Below are 22,866 nucleotides of genomic sequence, written 5' to 3'. Positions count from 1 at the left end.
TTGAGAGAGAAAGTCAGAAAAAAAAGTGTGCCTTGCATCTCAAATAAAGCAATCAAAAGGAAATATTTCTAACTAGTCTTGTTCTGCTGCTCTCTGGTATTTCAATAACACTCAGTATATGTTCTATCAGTCTTTGCAAGCAAGCAGGCAGCAATAGGAGCAAGCAAGCCTCTAACCCAAGACAGCACTGCATACACAGACAATGGCATACCACAGACTTTAAAATCAAGTGCACAGCAGAAATTCGAGAAAGCTCTGCTCAACAACTGGTTATTTTTCCCTTTAGGATATATTAGAATATTAATGTGCTGTTGCAAATTACAATTACTAACATCTTGTCTGTCTAAAAACCAAAGTGATTTCAGTTTTTACCAGATTAGCTAAACTTCCTAATCCAGTGAATTTACTGATAAAATCCTGATCTGATCGGTAAATCATGATTTTGCTTACTCAGACCATGCGACTCAGTTTGCCCGGCCTGGTTTACTAAGGGACTATAGGGCTCATCTGACAAAGAGATAAACTATCTTGGGTCAGGGACTTGCCAGACTAGTGCAGGGAACTTTAAATCAGATTAGTCAGCAGACGGGGGCACCTATCCCTTCCAATCCTAGCATTCCGGTGTCAACACTTCTAGTGGATGCCTGGAACAGTGCAAAAGCGTTCCAGGTACTCCAGCCAGTGAGTCCGTTTTATCTGGGTTCTGGCTCAGACACTTCTATACAAATGCACATAGTATGGTGAAAAAACAAGAGGAACTATAAATGTGCACAGGCCTGTGGGCATGATGGAGACGTGGCTGCTATGACTGGAGCTTTTAAATTGAAGGTTTTAGGCTTTTTAGCAAAGACAGGCAAGGGATATGAGAAAGGGATGTAGCCCCCATGTCAATAACCAGCTGGAGTGTATGGAACTCTGGGGAAGGATAAGGATTCTGCCAAGAAGAGCTTGTTGATGAAGAGTAGAGGGAGGGCAGGGACAGGGATATTATAGGGGGGGGTCTGCTACAGGCCACCTAATCAGGAGTCTTTATGAAGCCCTCCATAGGCAGAGAGAAATGGCTTCATGCTCACAAGCCATGGTCCTTATGGGGGGTTTTAACCACTGTGATATCTGTTGGAGGGACAGCACAGCAGGACATAATCCCTGAGGTTCCTCACATGTGTCAACAGCAATTTCTGTACACAAGCAATTGGAGACCCAACAAGAAGGTGCTGTACTGGACCTTGTCCTCACCAAGAGGGGAGAGCTGGTGGGGAATGCAGTGCTCCAAGACAGCCTTGGCTACAGTGATCACAACATGGGGAGATTCAAGAACCTCAAGGCAGTGAGGAGGGTACACAGCAAGCTCACTTTCCTGGCAGACTTTGGCCTCTTCAAGGACCTGCTGAGTACAGTCCCATGGGATAGAGCCTGGATTGCAAAGGGTCCCAAGAATGCTGGCTGAATTTCAAGGATCACCTCTTCTAAGCTCAGGAAGAATGCATCCAACAAGAAGGAAATCAGGCAGAAATGCTAGGAGGCCCTCATGGATGGATCAGGAGATGCTGAGCAAACCCAGAGCTAAAAAAGAATCTTTCAGGAAGTGGAAAGGAGGACAGGTGGCCTGAGAAGGAAACAGGGGAATTGTACAGGAAGTTAGGGACAAGGTTAGGGAAGCCAAGGCCCAGATAGAATTGAGTCTGGCCATGAATATTGAGGATAATAGAAAGGGCTTCTATAGATATATTGCAAGCAAAAGAAAGACTAGGGGTAACTTGGACTCTCTCCAATAGGAAATAGGAGGCCTGGCTATCCTGGACAAAGTTCTCTTTTCTCAGCTAGGTTGAGGTTCTCAACAACTTCTAGCCCTCATTCTTCAACAGCAGGTGCCCCAGCCATGCCTCCCTGGTGAAAAAAGACAAATACAGAGACTGAGAGAATGAACACCTTGAGCCCGCTGCAGGAGAGGATCAGGTTCAAGACCATCTAAGGAGCCTGAACGTACACAAGTCCATGGAACCTGAGTAGATTCATCTGTGAGTTCTAAGAGAACTGGCAGATAGTAGCTAAGTCACTATCTATCATATTTGAAAAGTCATGTCAGTGAGGTGAAGTGAGTGAGTCCCTAAAGTCTGGAAATAGGGAACTACAACCCTGATTTTAGAAAGGGGAAAGCAGAAAATATGGAGGACCTATAGTCTAGTCAGTCTCATCTCTGTGCCATGCAAGTTCATGGAGAATTGCTGAGCCCTGGGTTGTGAGGCAACACCAGCCACAGCACTGTAAGAGCTACCTAGACCTCCTAACCAACACTTTCACATCACTCATAAGGAAGAGCAGTGCTTGAATCGTGTGCAAACTATAGTGCTGAGTTAGCAGATGTAACATGTGTTCTTTGTGTCCCATTTCTTTCCACTTTCATTTCTCTTCTTTCATTCATAGTTGTAGTTTAAAGGAGATTGGGGTTTTTTTGTTTTTTCACCAGAGTGCCCAATGGCATTATTAATTCTGTGGAATCAAATTGTTTAATTGTGTGGAATTAAAGAAGGGACAGTTTCATCCCTGTGTGGTCATTAAGAGAAACAATTGTTAATTGGTAGCTTCTCACTTCTTGTTTCTGTATATGCCAGCATTTCCATTTGTAAAAATAAAATTACTTGGCAATCCTTATAAAGTGTTCCTTTGTATGCCATACAATTATGAGGAATCTTTCATGCATAAATAGTTTACTCTAGTTTAATCCTCTCTGAGGATGTGAACCTCCATAGCAATTACAGATTAAGTTACTGTGAAGCAAGACTACTTTGCTCTTGAATGAGTATATTTGGAGGAGTGATTAATGTACTTTAATATTGATGTCACTCCTGTAGCTGCTTTGTTTTAACTTTTCTGAGTATGTTAGACATGGCCTAAATTTAAAGCTTTCAGTATTTTTGTGTGAATAATATATCCAAAATAGAGGAAAGTGAATTTCAGTTCCAATGTGGAGACTTTGAGAATATTTGAATACATTTGGCCGTGGAAACAGTTTGGGTTTATGACTAGAATTCTGGCACAGTATATCTTATAATTTCTCTCTTTATTACCCTTATGATTTCATGGCCATAGCAAGAATTCAAATCTCATTTCTGTTGTCATTCCCTGTGACTGACTTTGCCATCTCCTCCTCCTTTGCCATAAAGACTTCTTGCCCTTTACTGAGCAGAACATAAGAGGGGAAAAAAGTTTATTGCATCAGTTGGGTAATTTGACTCCCCATCACAGATCACAGATGTACTCTAATTTTTTTCAGATGTTGCACAATGAGGGTATGTGTTGGTGCTGCCCCACAATATTATAGTAGAAGTAGTATGAGAAGAGACTATAGATGGACACAGATGGGTGAAGAAGTAGAAGAGATAATATTGGTCAGTTCACCACCTAAAATAAAATTAATCAGCTATTGAGTTTCAATTCAATTGTTTTTGAATAGTAGAGCTCTGTGTGTGTGTGCTCTTCTCAGCACTGCCACCCCTGAGAACAGGCAGTGGAAGCAGCAGGCTTGCAGTGCCAGTTGCACTTTGGGCAGGGAAATCCCCTGCTCCTCCATTGGCTGTTTCCTACTGCTGTTGCTGCAAAATTAGGTCTAGTCACTGGCATTTCAGCCTGCTTTCAAACAAGGTGCAGCAGTTACTATGATTGTAACATTTCATGGTAAAAATGAGGGGATTTTTCATTAATAAAAGGCAGAACTTCTACTCACAGCACTTCCCCATCTGTGCCATGTCAAGACATGAGAGTCTTATATACCTTGCATATTTTAAGAATATTATATTAAAAGAGATTGGAATTTTGTTAAAAAAAAGAAAGTGTAACAATGATCATGCTACCTAATCTATTCCATAAGCTTTAAAAGGTATACATGTAGTTAACTACAGTATTAAAAAGTTCACAAGCATAATAGAACATCAGTCTCTCAACATACAAGAATTACTTATTTTTACCTAGATTTTCAATGGCATGTTCAGTTCATTATTGTAGGTGCTTGTACGGACTTCACATTTTTGTACAATTACCAGTGTCTTGAATCAAGTGCTGAGGACTGAGTATTCTTTAAATGTTTAAAGGATTAGCAAGGTTCTCATAATGACCTACTAAGGTACCCATATGTAAAACAACTTTCTTCTTAACTGAATGATTATGTAGGAACCTGTTTCCTATTCTCTGTGTTTCACTAATAGAGAGGTTTTAATATAAGTGTACATGTTAGTGATTCAATGGTTGCTCTGTTACCTGTTAAGACATAGTTTTCACAAACACAGAACATCTCTGGTTTGTATGTGTATAGATGTTCCTTATTGCTAAAGACTTTGGTAATGAGATAACATTGTTATGGCCTTAAAGGCCTAACCCCCTCCCAATGCCATGGTTTGTTTTTTTCTTTTTTTTTTTTTTTTTGGCAGAAGGACGTTGTTGGTGCTGCTGGAAATATTACTGTTACTCTATGTGTGATTAAACAGTGAAAAAATAGGAACCGCCATATTTAAAATGGAAATAGAAAAGTAAAACCAATCAAAATGCAAAATGTGTAGAATAGACTAGTTGTAAAATGGCAGAGCAGCTATCAGACACAATTATGATAAAGTAACATCCACACTCCCCCTCCATATTAAAACCAGAAAACTACATGACATACTGGATAGCAACAATTTTACTTGTTTTTCCTCTGTGACTTTTTAAACTTTATAAGTTCTGATGTGAATTTAAGCTGTAAATAAAAACAGCCATAAAGCAAAATGTATGAAAGACATTGATGCACATTTAAGTGCTTTTGAAAATTTTAATGGAATTTAGATAGCTCTGAATTTCCAGAAAGACCTAGGGCCATCAAACAACAAGAATGTCAATAAAGAATTAAGACAATTAGTAGATCTTTTAGGGCAAATATGCAGGTGTTATTGAACTCTGTTAATGCATTTTACTTTACCCATCACTCGGTTCACTTTTATGATAGCAGAGACGTGAATCAGTACAATTACATAAATGCTGACTATTTTGTTGTAAGAAGCCTTTTTGTTATGTTTAAACATCATGGGAATGGAATAACTATTTTTTTTCTTGAACCGGGGCCATCTTGAGCAATGTTCTCATAAGGCATTCTCCAGGGAGTACTGAGTGGAGACACTGCCCCAAGGATTAAAATTACTACGTAAAGGCTTTGCTGGAAGACCAAAGTCATTGAAATTTGGATGAGTTGGTTTTGAACTGGGATAGGCTACTTACCTGCCAGGGTGGACAAGAGATTTAAACAACTGGGTTAAATGAAACTAGAGAAGTAGGATTTGAGTCAGGAGTTGTATTTGCCTTTTAGTAAGTAGACTTTTTAGGCCTGCTTTTCTGGTATTACGTTTTTATCTTAAGAGTGAAGCTTTGCTGAGGTGAATGGGAGTACATAATGTTTAATTCAATGGACAGTTAGCAAACTAAGTTTTACACTACGTCAATTATACCTAGGCTATATACCATGGGATGGTTTATTAGTGCTTTCATAAATTATTTGACATTTCTAGTCTGGGTGTTGGAGATAAATGCAGTGTGTTCCTGCAGCTGATCCTGTGCTTCTACCAATGGAAGGAATCTAAAGATTTGAAAGGATCACAGCACCATACTCTCTTGAGTTTTGTGATTTACACAATAATTTTTATTCTCTCAATCACAATGGTACCTGCACTTATTTCAAATATCTCCCTTGATCAACACTGACTAGCAAGGATTGTTAAAGCAGATTAAACTGTTGGACATTAAACCATGCTAATGCTGATTAAAGCTGGACACTTACCTGAGCCAGGCAGCACAGTGCAGAGAATACTGACTTACATTGTAGATTCTAGCTCCACATGGGAAGCTACTGCATCATCCCAGACCAAAAGGCCACATCACAGAACAACTGCACTGAAGTTATTAACCCCGTCTTTCAGTACATAGTAAACTTCAAGCAAGGTTTATCTGTTTGGCTGTGGAACTCTAGCAGTGCAAAACTGACTCTGAAACAAATTTAGCTGAGAAGACCCTACCTGCAATTGTTCACCATGCTTCTAGAGCATTCATTGGGCACTCTATGAATGAGGTGCTTTGCCTCATCTGCCAGGTAGGTATGTAGCAATTGCAAGTGTCTGAGAGTTCTCTAAATCAGTTGACAGCACCAGAATAATGCTTATTTTTCTGAGTATTTTCCTTTTTTTTTTTTTTTTACAACTAGCACTTTGTTGATAATATTTCAGGAGTTTGTGCTTTAGGTTACATTTGTGCTGTGAAAGAGAGTAACAAGAATGTGAAGATCTCTACTGATTTATCTGTGTCTCTTTACTTCTTTACAGTATTTTATTTGCAGACATTGTGGGATTCACTAGTTTGGCATCACAGTGTACTGCCCAAGAACTGGTGAAGCTGCTGAATGAACTTTTTGGAAAATTTGATGAATTAGCTACTGTAAGTACAACCCTGTTATTTCAATTTAATTTACATTTGCTTCTGAAAAGTGATTAATGAGTTACACATGTTAGAAATCTGTAATAGACTGATTTAGTCCCACATATCATGAATTTCTAAAGCTTCAATCTTTTTTTAATATTCTAGAGAAAAAAAAATCTCTTTTAATGATTTAGGAAAGAAGTGTATTTGCTATTTTTAAATATACTTTTCTTCCCCTTTCATGCAGTCCATCAGTGTTCTTCATTTGTTTTGTTTGTACAAAACAGAGAAAAATTTTCAATATTTACATTTTTATCCTTCATCCAAAAAAAATCAGAACAATGGAAAGTATGAATATTGGCAGTATGGCATAAAACTTTCTGTGATAATTGGAGGCTAGAGAGTAAAATTCATCCTTCACAGAGAGCACTCATTAAAACAGAAATGATGGTAGCTTTTCAGAGTGGTTATTGTAGGCAAAATAGTATCCACATAATAAATTGATGCCTGTGTTTTTGTTGTTGCACTTACATTGAGCTAGATTCCCCAAGGAAGAGAAAATGAGAGAAATATTCCTTGTCTATAACTCCAAGCAACCTAATTTGACAAGAACCATTGGATGGGAAACGAGAGGAATTGCTGTGCCAGAAAAAGTCACACATCTTGTTTCAAATTACATTTAACAAGAAGTTGAAAACATCTTCCCCTGAACAAAGCAGAACTTCATCAAAGCTATCTTATTTGCCAGCTGTCCTTAAAACCTTCATTGCGGAGAAGTAACTCTTCCACATAAATTATACTCCTCTACTGTCTAGCTATTTTGTTTTCAGACTCCATGCAGCAGCCTGAAGAAAATATTTGTTTAGGTCCTCAACATAAATAGCATCCACATTTTTTCAGTCCAAACTCACTTCTCCTTGATGCAGTCTTCCATACGAGAGATCTGAAGCATGTGAACATTTTGCATCTAAATCTCCCTCTTGATAAAAAGCTCTTAAGAACCCCAAGGAGAAAGAAACCTTCTGCTTCACAAGGTCCCAGGTTGAGAAAGACCTATTCTTAGTTAAGTGGGTTATCCTTGGATGGCATGCTATGTTCTGATTTGCACTAGATGTTCAAGTCATAACAGAAAAAAACTTGAGTGTTCCCTTTTTTCCAAGAAAAGCAGAAGATTAACTTAGATGCTTAGTAGAGGTGCAATGGAATCCTAGGGGGTTTAGGGATGAATTTTTGAAAACAATTCATTACTGCAACTACTGGCAGTATCTCATAGAGAGTACAGGTCCTCAGTCCAGAGTACTTCACAGATTATGCCTTAGAAATAAAAATGAACTTCCATTTAGATAGTAATTTGCAAGAGCTTAAATGGTTTAAGTTCAAATATTCTCCTTACTTTGATTGCATTTTAATTATATGTCAACCAGACATCTAATAAGCTCTTTTAAAACTTACAGTGCTGTCATTTTTGGAGTCTTTATACCATGAAATACAGAGCCATGTAACAAAAGGGAAGTACTGTAATACAACACAAGATCACATGTGTGCACACAGAAATACATAAGCCTATGAAGTGTCATGGCCCTGAAGCCAAGGAAATGGCTGCCCTACCATGGCTGCTCCCTTAGCCACGGCTGAGTGCTGCCAGCTGAGAGTGTCAGTGACACCAGAGGGCAGGTACCAGGGAGATGCCAGCCTTTGGTGCAAGGTCGGTTGTTGGTCATGGAAGAAGCAGTTTGGAGATCACAGAAGAGAAAAAAAGACTTAAGTTTTTCTGTTCAGCCTGCAAGGATTCTTTTTCAAATTTACAGAAAAAAATCTCAAGGTTTCTTTCAGCTATGTGAGGAAGATTTTCTCCTTAGGAGTACTTCTAGTTTAGACTGTGCTTCACTGAGGTGTGGTTAAGGACAGACATACAAGCTTTCCTTAGCCCCTTGTGATGTGATCAGGGGAGACTTGTAATTGTGTCTTCTGCAGTCAGAGAAATGTGCTGAGAAATACAGGTTTTCAGAAGGATTCTAATCTCTTGGTTAAAGCAGCTTCTAGGTATTCATTATCAGGTCAAAATAGAGGACTGGGCTGATTTTAAAGCTGTGCTGTGTTTGAGTATTCAGAATGATTAAGGAGGAAATTGAAGAGACTAAAGAAGAGTGTAACAGTGATAGGTAGGGTCCCTTTGATTACTAAAGTGCAATCTGTGTGTGACTGCTGCTGTTTGTATGCTGCTGTTTCTTGGGAAGCAATGCCAGGCGGAAGGTGCAGTTTATTACTACATTTCTTGAAAAAATTGCCCTGTCTTAAAAATATAAAGAAATTTAAAAGAATCCCCAATACCACTGTGGAAAGTGTAATAAGACAGCATATATTTGTTGGGAAGCCTCAAGATGGATCTTGACATTTTGACACATGGACACATTGTAGAAATAGTGAGTCTTTGCTTTTTGACAGTATAGTTCTGCTAAAATTTGTCTTTCTCGCATTTAGAAGCTGGTTTTTGTTTTTTATGTTAGTAATTTCTCTTCATATGCTATTTCTTTGGATTTTTTTTGGTTTGTGGTTTTTGGGGTTTTGTTTTGTAAGGCACATAGTTTTGCTCTCTTTGAAATGCTACTTTTTTTTTTTTTAAATCACAATAGCTTCAGATACAGTTACAACTCATGATAGGGAGTTCTGAAAGCAAACCTTAGGTTTCAATATAAAGTCATTCAATTCCTTTGAAAATATACTTTAGCATTCTGTTAGTAGAGAGGGGAAAAAAATCTTGATCTTACTATTTCCTCCTAGAATTAATTTGTACTTTTATCATGTCCTTTCATGTCTATTCACCTCTAGAGGAAATATGTTTTTTAAACACTTATCTTGCTTACATTATTTTACCTTGCAAATCACTGAGTCTTAGAGTGCTAGGACGAGACAAGCAGAGTGCAGTACGCAAAATCATAAAATATCTTGAGTTGGTAGGGATCCATAGAGATCATCAAATCAAAAGCCCTGCTCCCTTCAGTACTACCTAAAACTAAGCCACATGGTGAGCATTGTCCAGATGCTCCCTGAAAACGATGGCATGATTTTTCGTTTTCATTTTCACAATAGCACCATTTAGTTTCTTACAGAAACAGTCTTAGGTAATCATATTTCATATAGGATTTGTGGTCTCCTCAGGAACTTTTGAGTCCTAATGCCAACTTCAATCACTTCAAAGGAATGTGAGTCTCAAAAATATAAACAAAAATGAGTGTCATTATATTAGTATCCTTGCAGGAGTGTGACTTTGTCCTACACCAACATCAGAGAATCCACATGGGAAGGTGCTATTATGAATGCCTCAGAGTTCATTTGTATGTCTAGTTACTGAAGTTTTGTAATGTGACTGTCTTTAGGCATTGATACAAGGATTTTTGGTAAGTTTGCCCATGCAAGGATTCCCTTAGGACAAACTGTAACAAGGCACTTTCCTGAACACAGAGTTGGTGAAGTTTCTCATAAGGCCCATGAATAGTTCAGCTTGAAAGGATTGATTTCTATTGGATTTTTTTTCTGCTGCTCAGGCTTAATTTACTTAGTTCTGGCTGTTACTCTGAAGTTTTTTGGTTTCTTCCCATTAAACAAGAGTAGCTTTCTACAGTCTCAGATTTGGCCCTGCTGATAGTCATCCTGCATTACATATTATTAATAAATGCTTCAAACAACTGATCTTTCAATGAGGTCTTCAGATGCCTTGCAATCAACCTTTGATACTATAGCTAGCTTTCAGTTTGTCATTCTTCAGTTTACTTTTAAGAGTGACAAATTTTAATGAGATATAATCGCTTGCATTATGCTGTCATGGTCAAGACTGTATTAAGTTTTGATGCAGTATAAACATGTCCCAAATATTTTACTTGTAATATGTTATCTTAATAGAAAAGAGGAAGCAGTTCTGTAGCATCCTGAATTTTAATGAAAAATGTTTGATTTTTAGAGAAGTTTGTATTTTCTTTAACTGCTTTTTTCTCTGGTGTATTTTTTTCACATACTTCCTGCATCTGGTCTGCATGGAGAATTAATCATTTGTCTTTAGAGATTCAGATATTTCCCTTTCAGCATCCATCTTTCTGCATCTTGGAAGTCGAAGACTTTTCATTTACAAGCTGACAAGGATAAAATAATTTTAGGTGATTTCAAAGGACATCACTAGAAGAGGGTTTTAATAATCTGAATGAACGTTCTTATTTCTTCACAATACTTTTGGTATCTTATCTATTAGGTAGGCTGATACCACTTCCTTGTTCTTTCCATTACAGTTATGTATACCTCCAGGCTTTTTCAGGCTGAATCTATTTTTATTTCTTTCCATTTTAATTTTGTATCTTTCCCTGATTGTCTTCTTAGCATTTAACAATTTTTACTTTGCATATTTCAACATTACTGAAGTGTCTCTTTCTACAAGTTCAAGCTCAAAGATACTGAACTGAAAAACACTTTTTCTGAGCCTTAGGCAAAGAATCAGTAGATAATATTTTTTAATCAGCTTGTGTGTTTTTTATCTGTATTTAACAGTTCGTTCTTTGCTGAGCATTGAACTAGATTTTCCTGGAAGTAATCACTCTAAAAAATTGTTTATATTGCATCTGTAGAATGCTTTTAGTTCATATTAAGATAATTATGATATATTTTTAAAATACCAAATAAACTATGTTTTGTAGACTGTTTAAGATGGGAAAATTAGTGCTGGAAAGCATAAGTATAAACTTACAGCATGTAACCCTTCTTTGTGAAAATTTCTTGGCACTGGGAGGCAGGATATTTATAAATGCTAATTTTAAGAAGAGTTGTCTCAGTTTGTCTTGAAAGTCAGCACAGACACAGGATCCCACTGAGGCAGATTACCACATAAGTTCAAATCCAGTTCTGAATGGCCAACTGAAGATGTCTCCTGGAGAGACCTAAGGAAGTAAACTTACTTAAAGGAAAGTGTTCTTAATCAATATCCCTGTAATGTTATAGGATCAGGGAATAATGATGTGTGCATGAAGTGAAGCTGAAGTAAGTGTTTGGGAACAATTTTCAAGGGAAAAAATTGACATTGCACACTTTAAGTACAGTAGGAACATAGAGATAGGCAAATACTCCAGAGAGTAGGTCTTGCCTATTTTACAGTTTATTTTAGATTAGACGATATTGTGCTTGGTATGCTAATTATTTGTCACAATTTTTATTATAATTTGTATGCTTGTAGTAAATTACCAAATTGTTCCTGAGTTTGTATACTGCAAATCTGAAATTTGCATATTTGTATAGGACTGTTCCAATTTGTATTGGATTGTTCCAATCAGCCTCAGGTGCTTGAAGTGCAGGCATATGTACTGACACTTATTGTTCTGACCTGTTGTGCAGTTAGCATAGAGAAACTGTTTCTGGATTCTGGAAAAATAACCATTTCCTGAAATCTAGAGCTTAATTTTTCAGCATTTCATAGTGTATTTGGTTTAGGCTTGCTTTTCCTGGAATGTATCTTCATCAAAAGACAGAATCTGAAAGGATAATGAAACCTAGGAAGGAGACAAGCATGTGTGTCAGTCATGATGATTGCATAAAATATTCTTGCTAAAATTCTTTTTCATTTCCAAGTAAATTAATATATATGATTGTTGCATAGGTTTTCACTCTCCAGAACTAAAAACATTTTAATATTCTAGTTTTGTAAAATTATACTCCATGTGAAGTAAGGAAAGAATTCATTGTAAGAATGAAAATGCAGACAAAATTTAGGTCATTTTAGGTCAGCATATATAATTACCAACAAAATTGAGGGAAAGCATTTGAAACTAATGTTGTCCTTTTTATAGCTGTCCTGAATAATTCTACATTTGTTCATGCATATTGTGGCTCCAGTGATGGTAGATAATTTTTAATGACTTCACAAACATATTACTAAATTAAAAGCTTACAAATGCTCACCTGGGGATGGCCAGCTTTGCCCAGTCAGAGCCTATCAAGTAATTTTCTGTGGCATTTCCTATGCTTCCTATACCACATTTATTTTCTTTTCATATTTTCTGTCACTGTAGAAACTCTTCTTTTTAAGTCCATGCTAACCCTTATTGCAATAAGTATGTCTCCATTAGTCTGCTAAATTCAGCTCTGTGGGGTATTACAGTTAGCTCATTCTCAAGGCTTTTCATGTTGGGACTAGCAGGTGTAAGAGAGCTGATGTTAGTTATAAAGCTACTATTTCCAGGATTTATTAAATTAAAAGGTTATTAAAATAGTTGTTTTAGTTTTTAAACATACACTTCAAAACCTGAGGGGAAAATGCTAAAATATGTATGTAGCAATTTAGAGGGTTCAATGGAATTTTCTAACTGGCTGGACAGCTTTCATAAGTATATTATCATTATTGGCACACTGCAGTATAATAGAGCTGGTGGTAACGTCCTTGCGTCCTTGTCCCTTCATTACACTTAGGATTTGACTATGAAGTTTATGGGAGAAGATGGCTTCAATAATCTCTCACACTGCGGCCCACATTCAATATAGTTATTAAAATAGATTTGGATGCTACTCAGAGAAACCATATTGCTAGATCTCTTTTGCTTTACTGACAAAAAATGAAATATGACAAGTAAAATTCTCTGTCATTAATGGAAGTTGCAGATAGTAACTGCAGATGAGTAAACTGCATCCAGCTCGGGGGCTCTCAGCACAAGAGAGACCAGGATCTCTTAGAGTGGGTCCAGAAGATGATAAGAAAAATGATCAGAGGGCTGGAACACCTCTTCTGTGAAGAAAGACTGAGAGACTTCCCTGGAGAACAAGGCTCCAGGGAGATCTTAATGTAGCCTTTCAATATATAAAAGGGGGCTTATAAAAAAGTCAGCAAGGACTTTATCAGGGTCTGTAGGACAGAGGGGGAAAAAGGTTTTAAACTAAAGTTTAAAAGTTTTAAACTAAAAATTTCAAAGGGGTGTAGAAGTAGTGTCCTAAAGAGTTTTTCATGCCAATCTAAACCCATGTTTTCCTCTTTTTCTGCTCCTAGCTGTGTCTTTTGAAACTACTGCTACAGTCTAGGATACATTCACTCAGTTGTAATTTCCATGGAATGCTTTCAGTTTTGTTTTTCTCTAAAGCTCTTTGATGCACAAAACTGTTACAGCTGAGGGAAAAGAAATAGAAATATTTTTTTATGTTTCATTTAACTTTAGAAGAGAATTAAATATATTAAGAAAGTGTAAACGACAAAAAATGTAAAATGATTACTTACAAAGAACCTCTTCCTGTCATCATGCACTGAACTTAATAAACTGGTACAGCATTGCTTAGTTACATTATATAGCCTTGCAACTAACACAATTTCTTTTAAGACCTTGAGAAAGGAAATCCTTCACAATTTCCATAACAGCCAAACACTATGCTATGTTCTCCCAAAGGCACTTGGAGCAGTAAGTCAGTCACTATATCTCTGCTTAAAGGAAGGAGTGGAGCAGTGATGCCAGAAATAGTTATCAACACCCAGATATCTTCTACCAGTCTCCATTCAGATCTTTTGGAAAGGGGGAGCTCAAAACTGGTATCTGGCCCACAGCTACCTGGCTTTGGTTAGTACTGCAGAGAATGAATATTAAAATTTGCCTTTTCCCATATGCTGTGTATATATTCAAGATGGTGTAGGTAAACTTGCAGAACTGTGTGTCTGCATGTCATATGTGCACATCTTCATGTATGTATGGATGGATGCAGATATCTGTATGATAGCTAACATATAGGCTTTTATGATTTTCTTCCAACCTAATAAACAACTGTAATGGAATTGAATAGAGACATAATTTCATCTTCAGAGGATGTAGCAGAAGATACAATTTCTGCAAGTCTTTTGCATGTGCACACACATCTGTAGTAAATGATGATTTCTAGAGTGATTCAAAGCTTTCTAATCCAATTTTTTACTGAGATTAATAGCATTTTGGCAGAAAGTGCTATAAATATTAAATATGCTGCACATGCTATAACATTGGAAATGAGTAGTAGTAACAGTGGTAAATCCTATTTTGTCCTCTCTCAAGACCTCTTAGGAAGCAGAATGAAGTTCTAGGTTTGTGAAGAGAGATAAATAAGGAATGCATTTCTCATCATTCTTTTTTGTCTTTAGGGAGTTTTAGATATGCTTTGAGTATTTTCCCTCAGTAGTCATTTTATACAGCAGTAACTAAGAAACATGTGTAACTGTCAGGTGGTTAGTCTGGATTATTGAGTTGTGTCTTGGGCCCCTGAGAATAAGAGGGACAGCTGGTATAAAGGTGTGTAGTTCCTCTGAAGCACATAATGCCATGTTGATTAATATGGACTGAAAATTTAATCCCCTGTGCCTACCTGATAAAGACAATTCAGAGGATTCCTCCAACAAAGGAAGCTGTTGGAACATGGCTTTTTAAATGAAAGAGACTGATAATCCAAGAAGAAGGAAATAGAAAAGAGAAATATGAAGGGAAAAAACCCCACTAAGACTTCCATGAAGGCTCCTGTTCTGAGGGGTCACTGATAATCCTCTTGTCTCATTGAACATCTGTAAGGGAAGGTGACCATGCCTCTCTGTGGCATTGCCTGGCCCTAATGATGAAGTTCTTGACACCAGAGGTAAAAGACTCATCTATGTTCCTTCTTCAGCCCTCATATTTCACTATTTTGCCCTAGGGTTTTTTCTACTCTAGTGAAAACTGAGCCATCAGAAATTTGCATTTAGTGGTTTCCCTCTATCTGCAACTTCTCTTCAATATGTGAAGAAAATATTGAGCTAGCAAAATTTTTTTCAGGGAGTAGGGCAATGTTTTTCCCCCACAGAGGCATGCTGGGGTTTTGAGCTCCAAAACTGTTTCTTGTGCTGCCAGTGCATACATCTCATTCCACTTTGCTGCTGCATGTAGGGCTGCTCCTGTACTAATTTGCAGCTATGCCTAATCAATATCCAGAGATCTCACCACAGCTGAAGTCTGACATATAGTGAGGATGTCAAAGCCTTCCCTAAAACCATAAAGCCATCTGTAAGTCCAGGCCTAATAAATCTCCTCTCTTTCCCCCCAGCATTTAAATAGTGAACCTGAACATGTATGGCCTTTGGTTTTGTATTTTCTTTTTTTTTTTTCTTTAAGACTCTAACTTTGCAATCACTAAGCACTGTAGGTAGTGATCAAAATCCTGTTCCCATTTATGTAGGCCGAGCAAAACAAAATATTACTGTTTCTAAAGTCCATAGCATTATAAGGCATTGCAAGTCTGGTAGGGTCTGAGTTGGGGGAAATGGGAAACACCACTTGTGCATTTCTTTGTAAGCATTGTTAACCCTTTCTCTTACTCTGCAAAGCATAACCAAACCCATCTTGGCTAGATATGTTGAAGAAACTTTTTAAGACTTAGATGGTGCAGATTTACTAAGAATGGCAAAAAAAATCTTTCTGATTTATTAAAGTCACACCTGCTCATAGATTGTGATTCCAGGAGGTTAAGACAATAAAAATGAAAAGCATACATGCAGATCAGGTTGCTGTCAGACTTGTAGACAAAGAAATGGATTAATATAATAAGTATAAAATATACTGCAATTAAGTTACACAGGGTCAGACTCAGCCTTGGCACAATTCCACTGCAGTCAATGGAGTTACAAGACAGAGTTCAATGTTTATGTTTTTAAAATCTTGTGTTTTAAAGTTTTAGTCTATCTGACCTTCCTTTTTGGCTCATGCCATGATGACACATGATTATGTACAAATACATAGATTGTTGCAATGACAGAAGGAAGACCAGGGACTCATTCCAGCATTAGCGTCTGCCATCTTCAAAATAAATAAAAGCTTTAAAGAAATTCTTCTCCTACCAGACAGAGTTACAAGCAACAAAAATTAATCCTGATTTTGAATCTATTCACATAACAATTACTTACTTGGATAGCCTATTAATAAAAACAAAGTTCCAGCAGTGATAATAAGAATTATTGCAATCTGACATGTGAGAAAGATCCTTCTTTAAATGACTTTGCACTTATTCAGTACAATCTCTTTGTCCTAGAGAACATCTGACTGTCATTCTTATGGGTTTTGCTGGGAGAAGTCTGACACCTTCTTTATTATTTCTTTGACACAGCATATACAAGTATTATGTATAAGCTTTTTTTTACAAACTGTAAAATCTTTTCCCTTTTTATTAAAAAAATAACCTTATCCTGGGTATATCAAAGATTTGTCTTGTATGGCACAAGAATGTGAAGTTAATGTTCTGAATTTTCAGTTTTTCAGTCTGAGTTGACAGACTTCATTCTTTAGGCAAAATGTATTAAATAAAGAACTACAACAACAACAACAAAACCTCAGAGTTGTTTGCAACAAAGTGGCCCCCTCCCCCCTCCCCGGTCTTACATAACAGATAGAATAAACTGCTTTATGAAGTGCTTTCCTGAAAGCGTGAAAAAAGCTCTTAGTAACTTTAAAGTCCTCTGCTTTCTGCTTTGGGCTTCCACTACACGCTGTCTGACCCTGTGACTGACAGTTGTGCCTGAGGGATTTCTGCCAATCCACTTGGAAATGTCTTAGTAAGGCACCACAGGTGGGCAAGCTGCCTGCCTAATGCAGTGCTGGCAATGTCTAGTGCTTTTTATCATGTCCATAAAACCAAATTATCTGTTGTTTCTAAACAGACATTGCTTGTGTCAGTTGTGACTGGAATTTGTAACTATCACACATTAATTCATCAGCATCACAAATGTGAAAAATATTGACAAGAGAAGGATTTTTTGGAAATTGCTGAGAAAATATAACAAAGACAGAGGAGGGGATTTTTTTATTGATTTGCATACCAGTCCTTAAAAAGATGGCTTTTTCAAAGCTGCACTGTGGGTCTCTCCTGGAAGTTTACCTCACATGTCAAGAAAAAGAAAACAACAATTTTTCTAGAGATTACTGTATATTAATTAATAAAGCAGGACAGTGAGGATAATATCTGATAAGGAACAAACAGGCTAGTGATTTCAAAACCAGAAGGTGATTTAGCCATATGTCTTTCATCAAGATAAATATATCTCCAGAAATTACTGTTGCACTTATTTTCTTCTTCCTTTATTTTTCTCCTGCACAAATAAGAAATTGACTCAGAAAAGTGGTAATGGAGTAAACTCTGTTTTGTTTTGGTTTTTTAAATTTTATTCTTTAACTGTCTACCAGCTTGTTATCAAGTCATTAGAAATGAGCCGTTTGTGAGGTAGACACTAATAGGAGAGATTGATTGATTGATTAACATTTATGTGTTGTTCACACCAGATTACTGAAATGGCTTTTCTGAATAGCTTTCCTAAGGGTCAAATAGCCATTGTCTGGCCACAAATCATGCATACCAAACTGGAAGATGAAAAGGGCCTTATAGAAGACTTTGAAGTATGGGCCAAACCTGAATTTGTTTTGGAAAGCAAGCTTCAGCTTTAATTATTGAGTATACTCTAGTGCTTCAAGACCTGCCCAAAACTGAGGGGGGATGGGGGAAGCCCTTTTTGAGAGTATAATCTAGTGGTATCTAGTAAAAAACATGTGATTTCCATTAAAAAATATACTAATTAGTGTCCAAATACCTTGAATTAAAAGGACTGTTCTGTATCAAAGAAGATTTTGAGATATGCATATTACTTTGTGTGCATCAATAATTTTTTACTTATATAACAGCATTTAGCGAAGGATTTCAAAAAAGTCTGAGTAAAATTGGTGAGACATTTTACATAGGCTGCAGAAATACTGTTAGGGCCCTGGTGATAATCCACCTAAAAAGAATTATGCTTATATACATTAAAATATATATTAACAATGTTAATTAGTGAAATATTTAAAATCCTGATGTACAGAAGAGCACACGTCAAGTAGTCACAACTGGAAAAGCCTTTTCTACTACTTAAGCATACCCAAAAAAACAGGTCTCCTCTTTGATTTGAGGTCTGAATTTGCAGTTTAATTTATAAAAGGAGTAGACAAGCCAACTTTCCCAAACTGTGCCTTCTTCCATGTGTGAACAGAGGTAGTTCTTATTTATACTACTTTTTCAATACTGAGTACCATTTACAAAGTAGAGAGCCGTGGGAATGCCTGCAGCAGGAAGTGTGTGTAGCAACAAGCCTCTAATGGTGGTGTACACAGTGACATGTCAGAGAGAAAAGATCACTGTATGCATAATAATTTCTTCTGAGCTGGAATGTGGGTAATGATGTGGTCAACTCAGAAAGGCTTTAATTCTTGTAGGCAGGAGACTGGATGAAAATATATGTCTGCATGAGGAGCTGAATGAGTATGATTCTATGATTAGATATTTTTTTTCCAGAAATTTTAAATTCCATCATCACCGCCCTCTCTTTTTTTTTTCCCTTCCTGTGTTGCCAAAGTCTATATTGCACACTGCTGGGAAAAGAGTCAGACTTTTGTGGATCCACTCCCATCGTATTCACAATAGTTAATTTTTCATGGTGCTTACTGGAATAATTCCAGCTTTGTAAGTTGGATTCATTTAATCAGGTTCTTTACATTTTTGTGCCAAATGCTAAATGGGTAGAAGTTGCCATAGTCTAGTTGCGAAAGATACCATCATCTCTTCATGTGTCCTCATAGTTCATTAGTTAAAGGTACTGCTCTTTTAAAGACATTATTTTATGCGCTCTCTGTTTAGAAATTAACTTTCTGCTCAGATGGATGTAGCAATTATCACATGCCATAATTTTTATTTTTTAATGGGAGAGTTTTTACCAGAGTTCTTTGGCTGTAGAAATTAAACTTCATACAAATAGGAGATAAATTTAATTGTAATGCAAACTGACTAGCTTCTCATCTGCAAGTCTGTCATAGTGATTATGCTGTATTGCAAACTGTGGTTTATGAATAGGTAATGCAAACGTGTGTACCTTTACAGATAAATAAATAATCTTTCCTGGTGAATTTGAACTGAATTTGAAACAAAAGCTTCTCAGAATGCAAGCATTTCCCAATATCCAGCTGTGGTTTGGCCTCAGTCCTTTGGTTTGAGTTCACATAGAAATGAAGTCTCATTGCAAATCTTGAATTAATATGAACCTAGCATGAGGGCAAGGCAATAATATTTGTTCAGAACTATATCTTTAAGCAGTGTTAACCCATGCGTGTTGAACAATGCAGGGCTGATGTCCAGTATATATGTGTCTATTTATAAATAAATAAACAAATATGTGTCAGCTGTTGTGTACTGAGAACCCAGATTTCATGAACTGTAAATTACCTCATTTGATCACAAAAAGATTCTCTGAATAATTGCATAGTACTGGAGAAGATTTTTACCCTGTATTGAAATATTTATATAAATAGTAAAATTTTTCCCATTCTGTTTTTATGAAAGGAAAATCATTGCAGAAGAATAAAAATCCTAGGGGACTGTTACTACTGTGTATCAGGATTGACCCAGCCCAAAACAGATCATGCCCATTGTTGTGTTGAAATGGGACTGGATATGATTGACACCATCACGTAAGTACCATGCATGGTGAACCCAGACAGGAGTGCTGCAACAGCTCTTATGTAGTGTTCAGTAAGTGTGCTCTTAGAACAACATCAATGCCTATTAGCACTACTCACCTAGCAAGTCACTCTTTCATGCATACCACAGGACCCTGATTTCAGGAATGGCCACTCTAGACATTGATTTTCCACACTATTTAATCATTGTAAGAAGTAAGTGTGCAAATTGAGTATATAGAGGCGCATACACGTACTGAATAGGTGGCTGAAAGATAATTGGAAATAAGAAAATATACCCTATTGCCTATTGCCACAACAAAATGAGTCAATTGTGCTGCTTTGCAGTGATAAACATTGCTCATTTTGCACAACAGTATGTAAAGTCAAAACCAGTCCTGATGTATGCCTGTTGTATATGTGTTTGAAGGCTTAGAATCACAGCCTGTTGATTATTCCATTTTAATGTAATGTTTAAACCTTTAATTTATTCTGCTTTTCAGAAATGTAACATGAAATTTACTTTGCTGCTCAGATTTTTGTTTATGCTTGAGAGGTCTACATTGATCATTATTTTGCCAAGGCAAAAAATATGGACGTGAGAGAAGTGTGAATGAGCTTTTAGCTGCAGCTGGAGATCTGTTTTATTATGTAGGAGGGAAAGGATAAAGATGGAAAATTTCTTCACTACTGTATTGCCCACTTCTCCTTTTCATTTGCTAAACATACTACAAAATCTCTCAGAGTGTGAAAAGTTGGGTAAATTAATTCATTTTCTCCCTTATTCAATGCAAGTTCATCACATTTGTAAGCATTATGAAATTGATAAAACATTTTTTAATTTCTTAATCTATAATTTATGATAGTCTATGATAATATAAAACCCTAAAAGAATATGTGTATTCTTTCAGCAGTATATGCATTCTCCATTTTTAAGGAAGTCCTGACCTTTGAAAACATTAGATGTACAGGTCTTGTACACATTTTTCAAAAGCCTTTTGGTTTTTTTTGGGTTTCTTTAAATCCCTGGAAAGCAATAGATGATGCTGTTATCCTCTTTTAAACCTAGCATTGATCTTTAATTAGTTAGTTGTGCTGTATATTACATGTGTACATGTATATACAATGCTGTATATACATGTATTAGTATAACTGTTGGAACTTTCCTCTTTAGAATGTTTCAGTTTTACTATTAGAAAAGAACATATTCCATTTTTAGGGTATATTTTACTGGCTACTGACATGATAATATAAACTTGGAAAAGGAGTCGAATTAGAAAAGAATGAGCCTGCAGAAGAGAAGGCTTAGAGGGATTCTTATCAATGCAGATAAATACCTAGAGTGAGGGAGTAAAGAGGACAAAGCCAAACTTCTCAATGACATCCAGTGCCAGCACAAGAGGAAATGGGCATAAACTGAAACGTAAGAAATTCAATTTCATTAGAAGAAAAACTTTTTTTTTTTTTTTTTTACTGTGCAGGTAGTCAGATACTGGAGAGGTTCCACTGAAAAATTGTGACATTTGTGCCCATGGAGAGATTTAAACCCAGCTGGGCACAGATCTGGACAAACTTCGGTAGCTGGCTGTTCTCTGAGCAAGTATGTTGGTCTAGGTGATTTCCAGAGGCCCTTGCAGCATCAGCAACTTTGCAATTTTATGTGGATGAGCTGTAGTATGTTATCTGGGCATGTTTAGTCACAGGTTATAGTAGAAAACAACTGGCCATTTCAGGATTTAATTTTTTAAGAATTCATAAATTGTAGGTCTTTTGTGTAGTTAGTGGTCAGAGTATGGTGAGAGAGCAAGATTGGCAAGAGGCAAGGTTTCAAGATAAAGCCAGATCTACTCAAGGCTGTTTGATAGCTAGGGATATATTCTGCAATCTTTGTGCATAAGCACAATCTGTCTCTCTCCTTCACAGAAACCAAAGTTAGAAGATAGATTTGCCAGACTAATTTGTTTTAAAATGTGTTTAGTAAATTAAAAGGAGAAATCAGGATCTTCTGATAGTGAAGTTGGAATGCAGCATTTTATACTGTATTGATATGATTACTAAGCTTTGCTTATTAGTTCCATGAGATAGAAAGTCACATTTTTTAAACTTCCCCCTTTCATGCAGAGGTGGATGCCAGCTGGTAGTCTTTTTTAAGTCTATTCACTTTACTGTAAAATTCAGGTCTTGTCACTGTAAATTTACGCGTGAAATTTGTCTTCCCTAGTGATAAGTTTGTCCTGTTACCTGGGATGAATAAATAAATAAATAAAATCACTTGAACTGTGATTCATGGGATGGATCTGTCAAAAGTGTCCATCCCAGAGATATGTACTAACAAGAGCCAGGTTTTTTTTTCTGGAAAATCAAGGAATAAAAAATTCCATAGCTGATTGTTGGTTCTGTAATTGGACTGAGTTGAATGTGTTCACATAAACTGATACATTCTATATTCTTCATGTTCTGCATAAGTGTTATTTTAGGTTCCTTCAATATGGTGCTGAAAGTATCATCAGAGAACATAATTTTCAAAGTATCATAATTATAATTTTCACAATTTTATCCACCTTCCTCAAAGTGTTTTCTTCAAGGGAACAGAATCAAAATAATTATGGGAGGAGCTTTTTATTCTTAAAAACTTAAAAATATAACACAGGTAGTGTTATATTCTGATTTTATTCCAAAAGAACTTCTGCAGCCATTCTGTCAGTGACTTAGTACAGCCTGGTGTTTGTTCTACTTTAGAGTCACTTAAAGTGCCACAGCAATGAATGAAGTGTTCAATACCACCATTGCTGCTCCTACCATATGAGTTTTGACTGTCGCACTTTCGCTAGTAATATAATTAAAATGATCATATTCATTAATGCTTCTAATATGTCATGTATTTTTTAAATGTGGCCGATGTCTTCACCTTCGTTATAAACATTGTGTTAGGCCAAGCACTCTCTTCACCTTACTT

The 22,866-nt window shown here is 36.6% G+C and overlaps 1 protein-coding gene across 6 annotated transcripts in view; it reads left to right on the top strand.

The window, feature by feature from the left end:
- The window catches only part of ADCY1 (adenylate cyclase 1), a 176,905-nt gene that overhangs the window by 80,114 nt on the left and 73,925 nt on the right, over positions 1-22,866 (top strand). For all 6 annotated transcript variants that reach the window (XM_064421662.1, XM_064421668.1, XM_064421675.1 and 3 more), the window contains 2 exons: positions 6,339-6,450; positions 19,795-19,922. In XM_064421662.1, the coding sequence (XP_064277732.1) occupies positions 6,339-6,450; positions 19,795-19,922 (240 nt within the window). The remainder of the gene's footprint in view (positions 1-6,338; positions 6,451-19,794; positions 19,923-22,866) is intronic.

This window comes from Passer domesticus, chromosome 1, assembly GCF_036417665.1.
Source record: "Passer domesticus isolate bPasDom1 chromosome 1, bPasDom1.hap1, whole genome shotgun sequence".
Classification (NCBI taxonomy): Eukaryota; Metazoa; Chordata; class Aves; order Passeriformes; family Passeridae; genus Passer; species Passer domesticus.
Note: the sequence above shows the minus strand (reverse complement) of the source record. Positions and strands in the feature narration are given on the sequence as shown.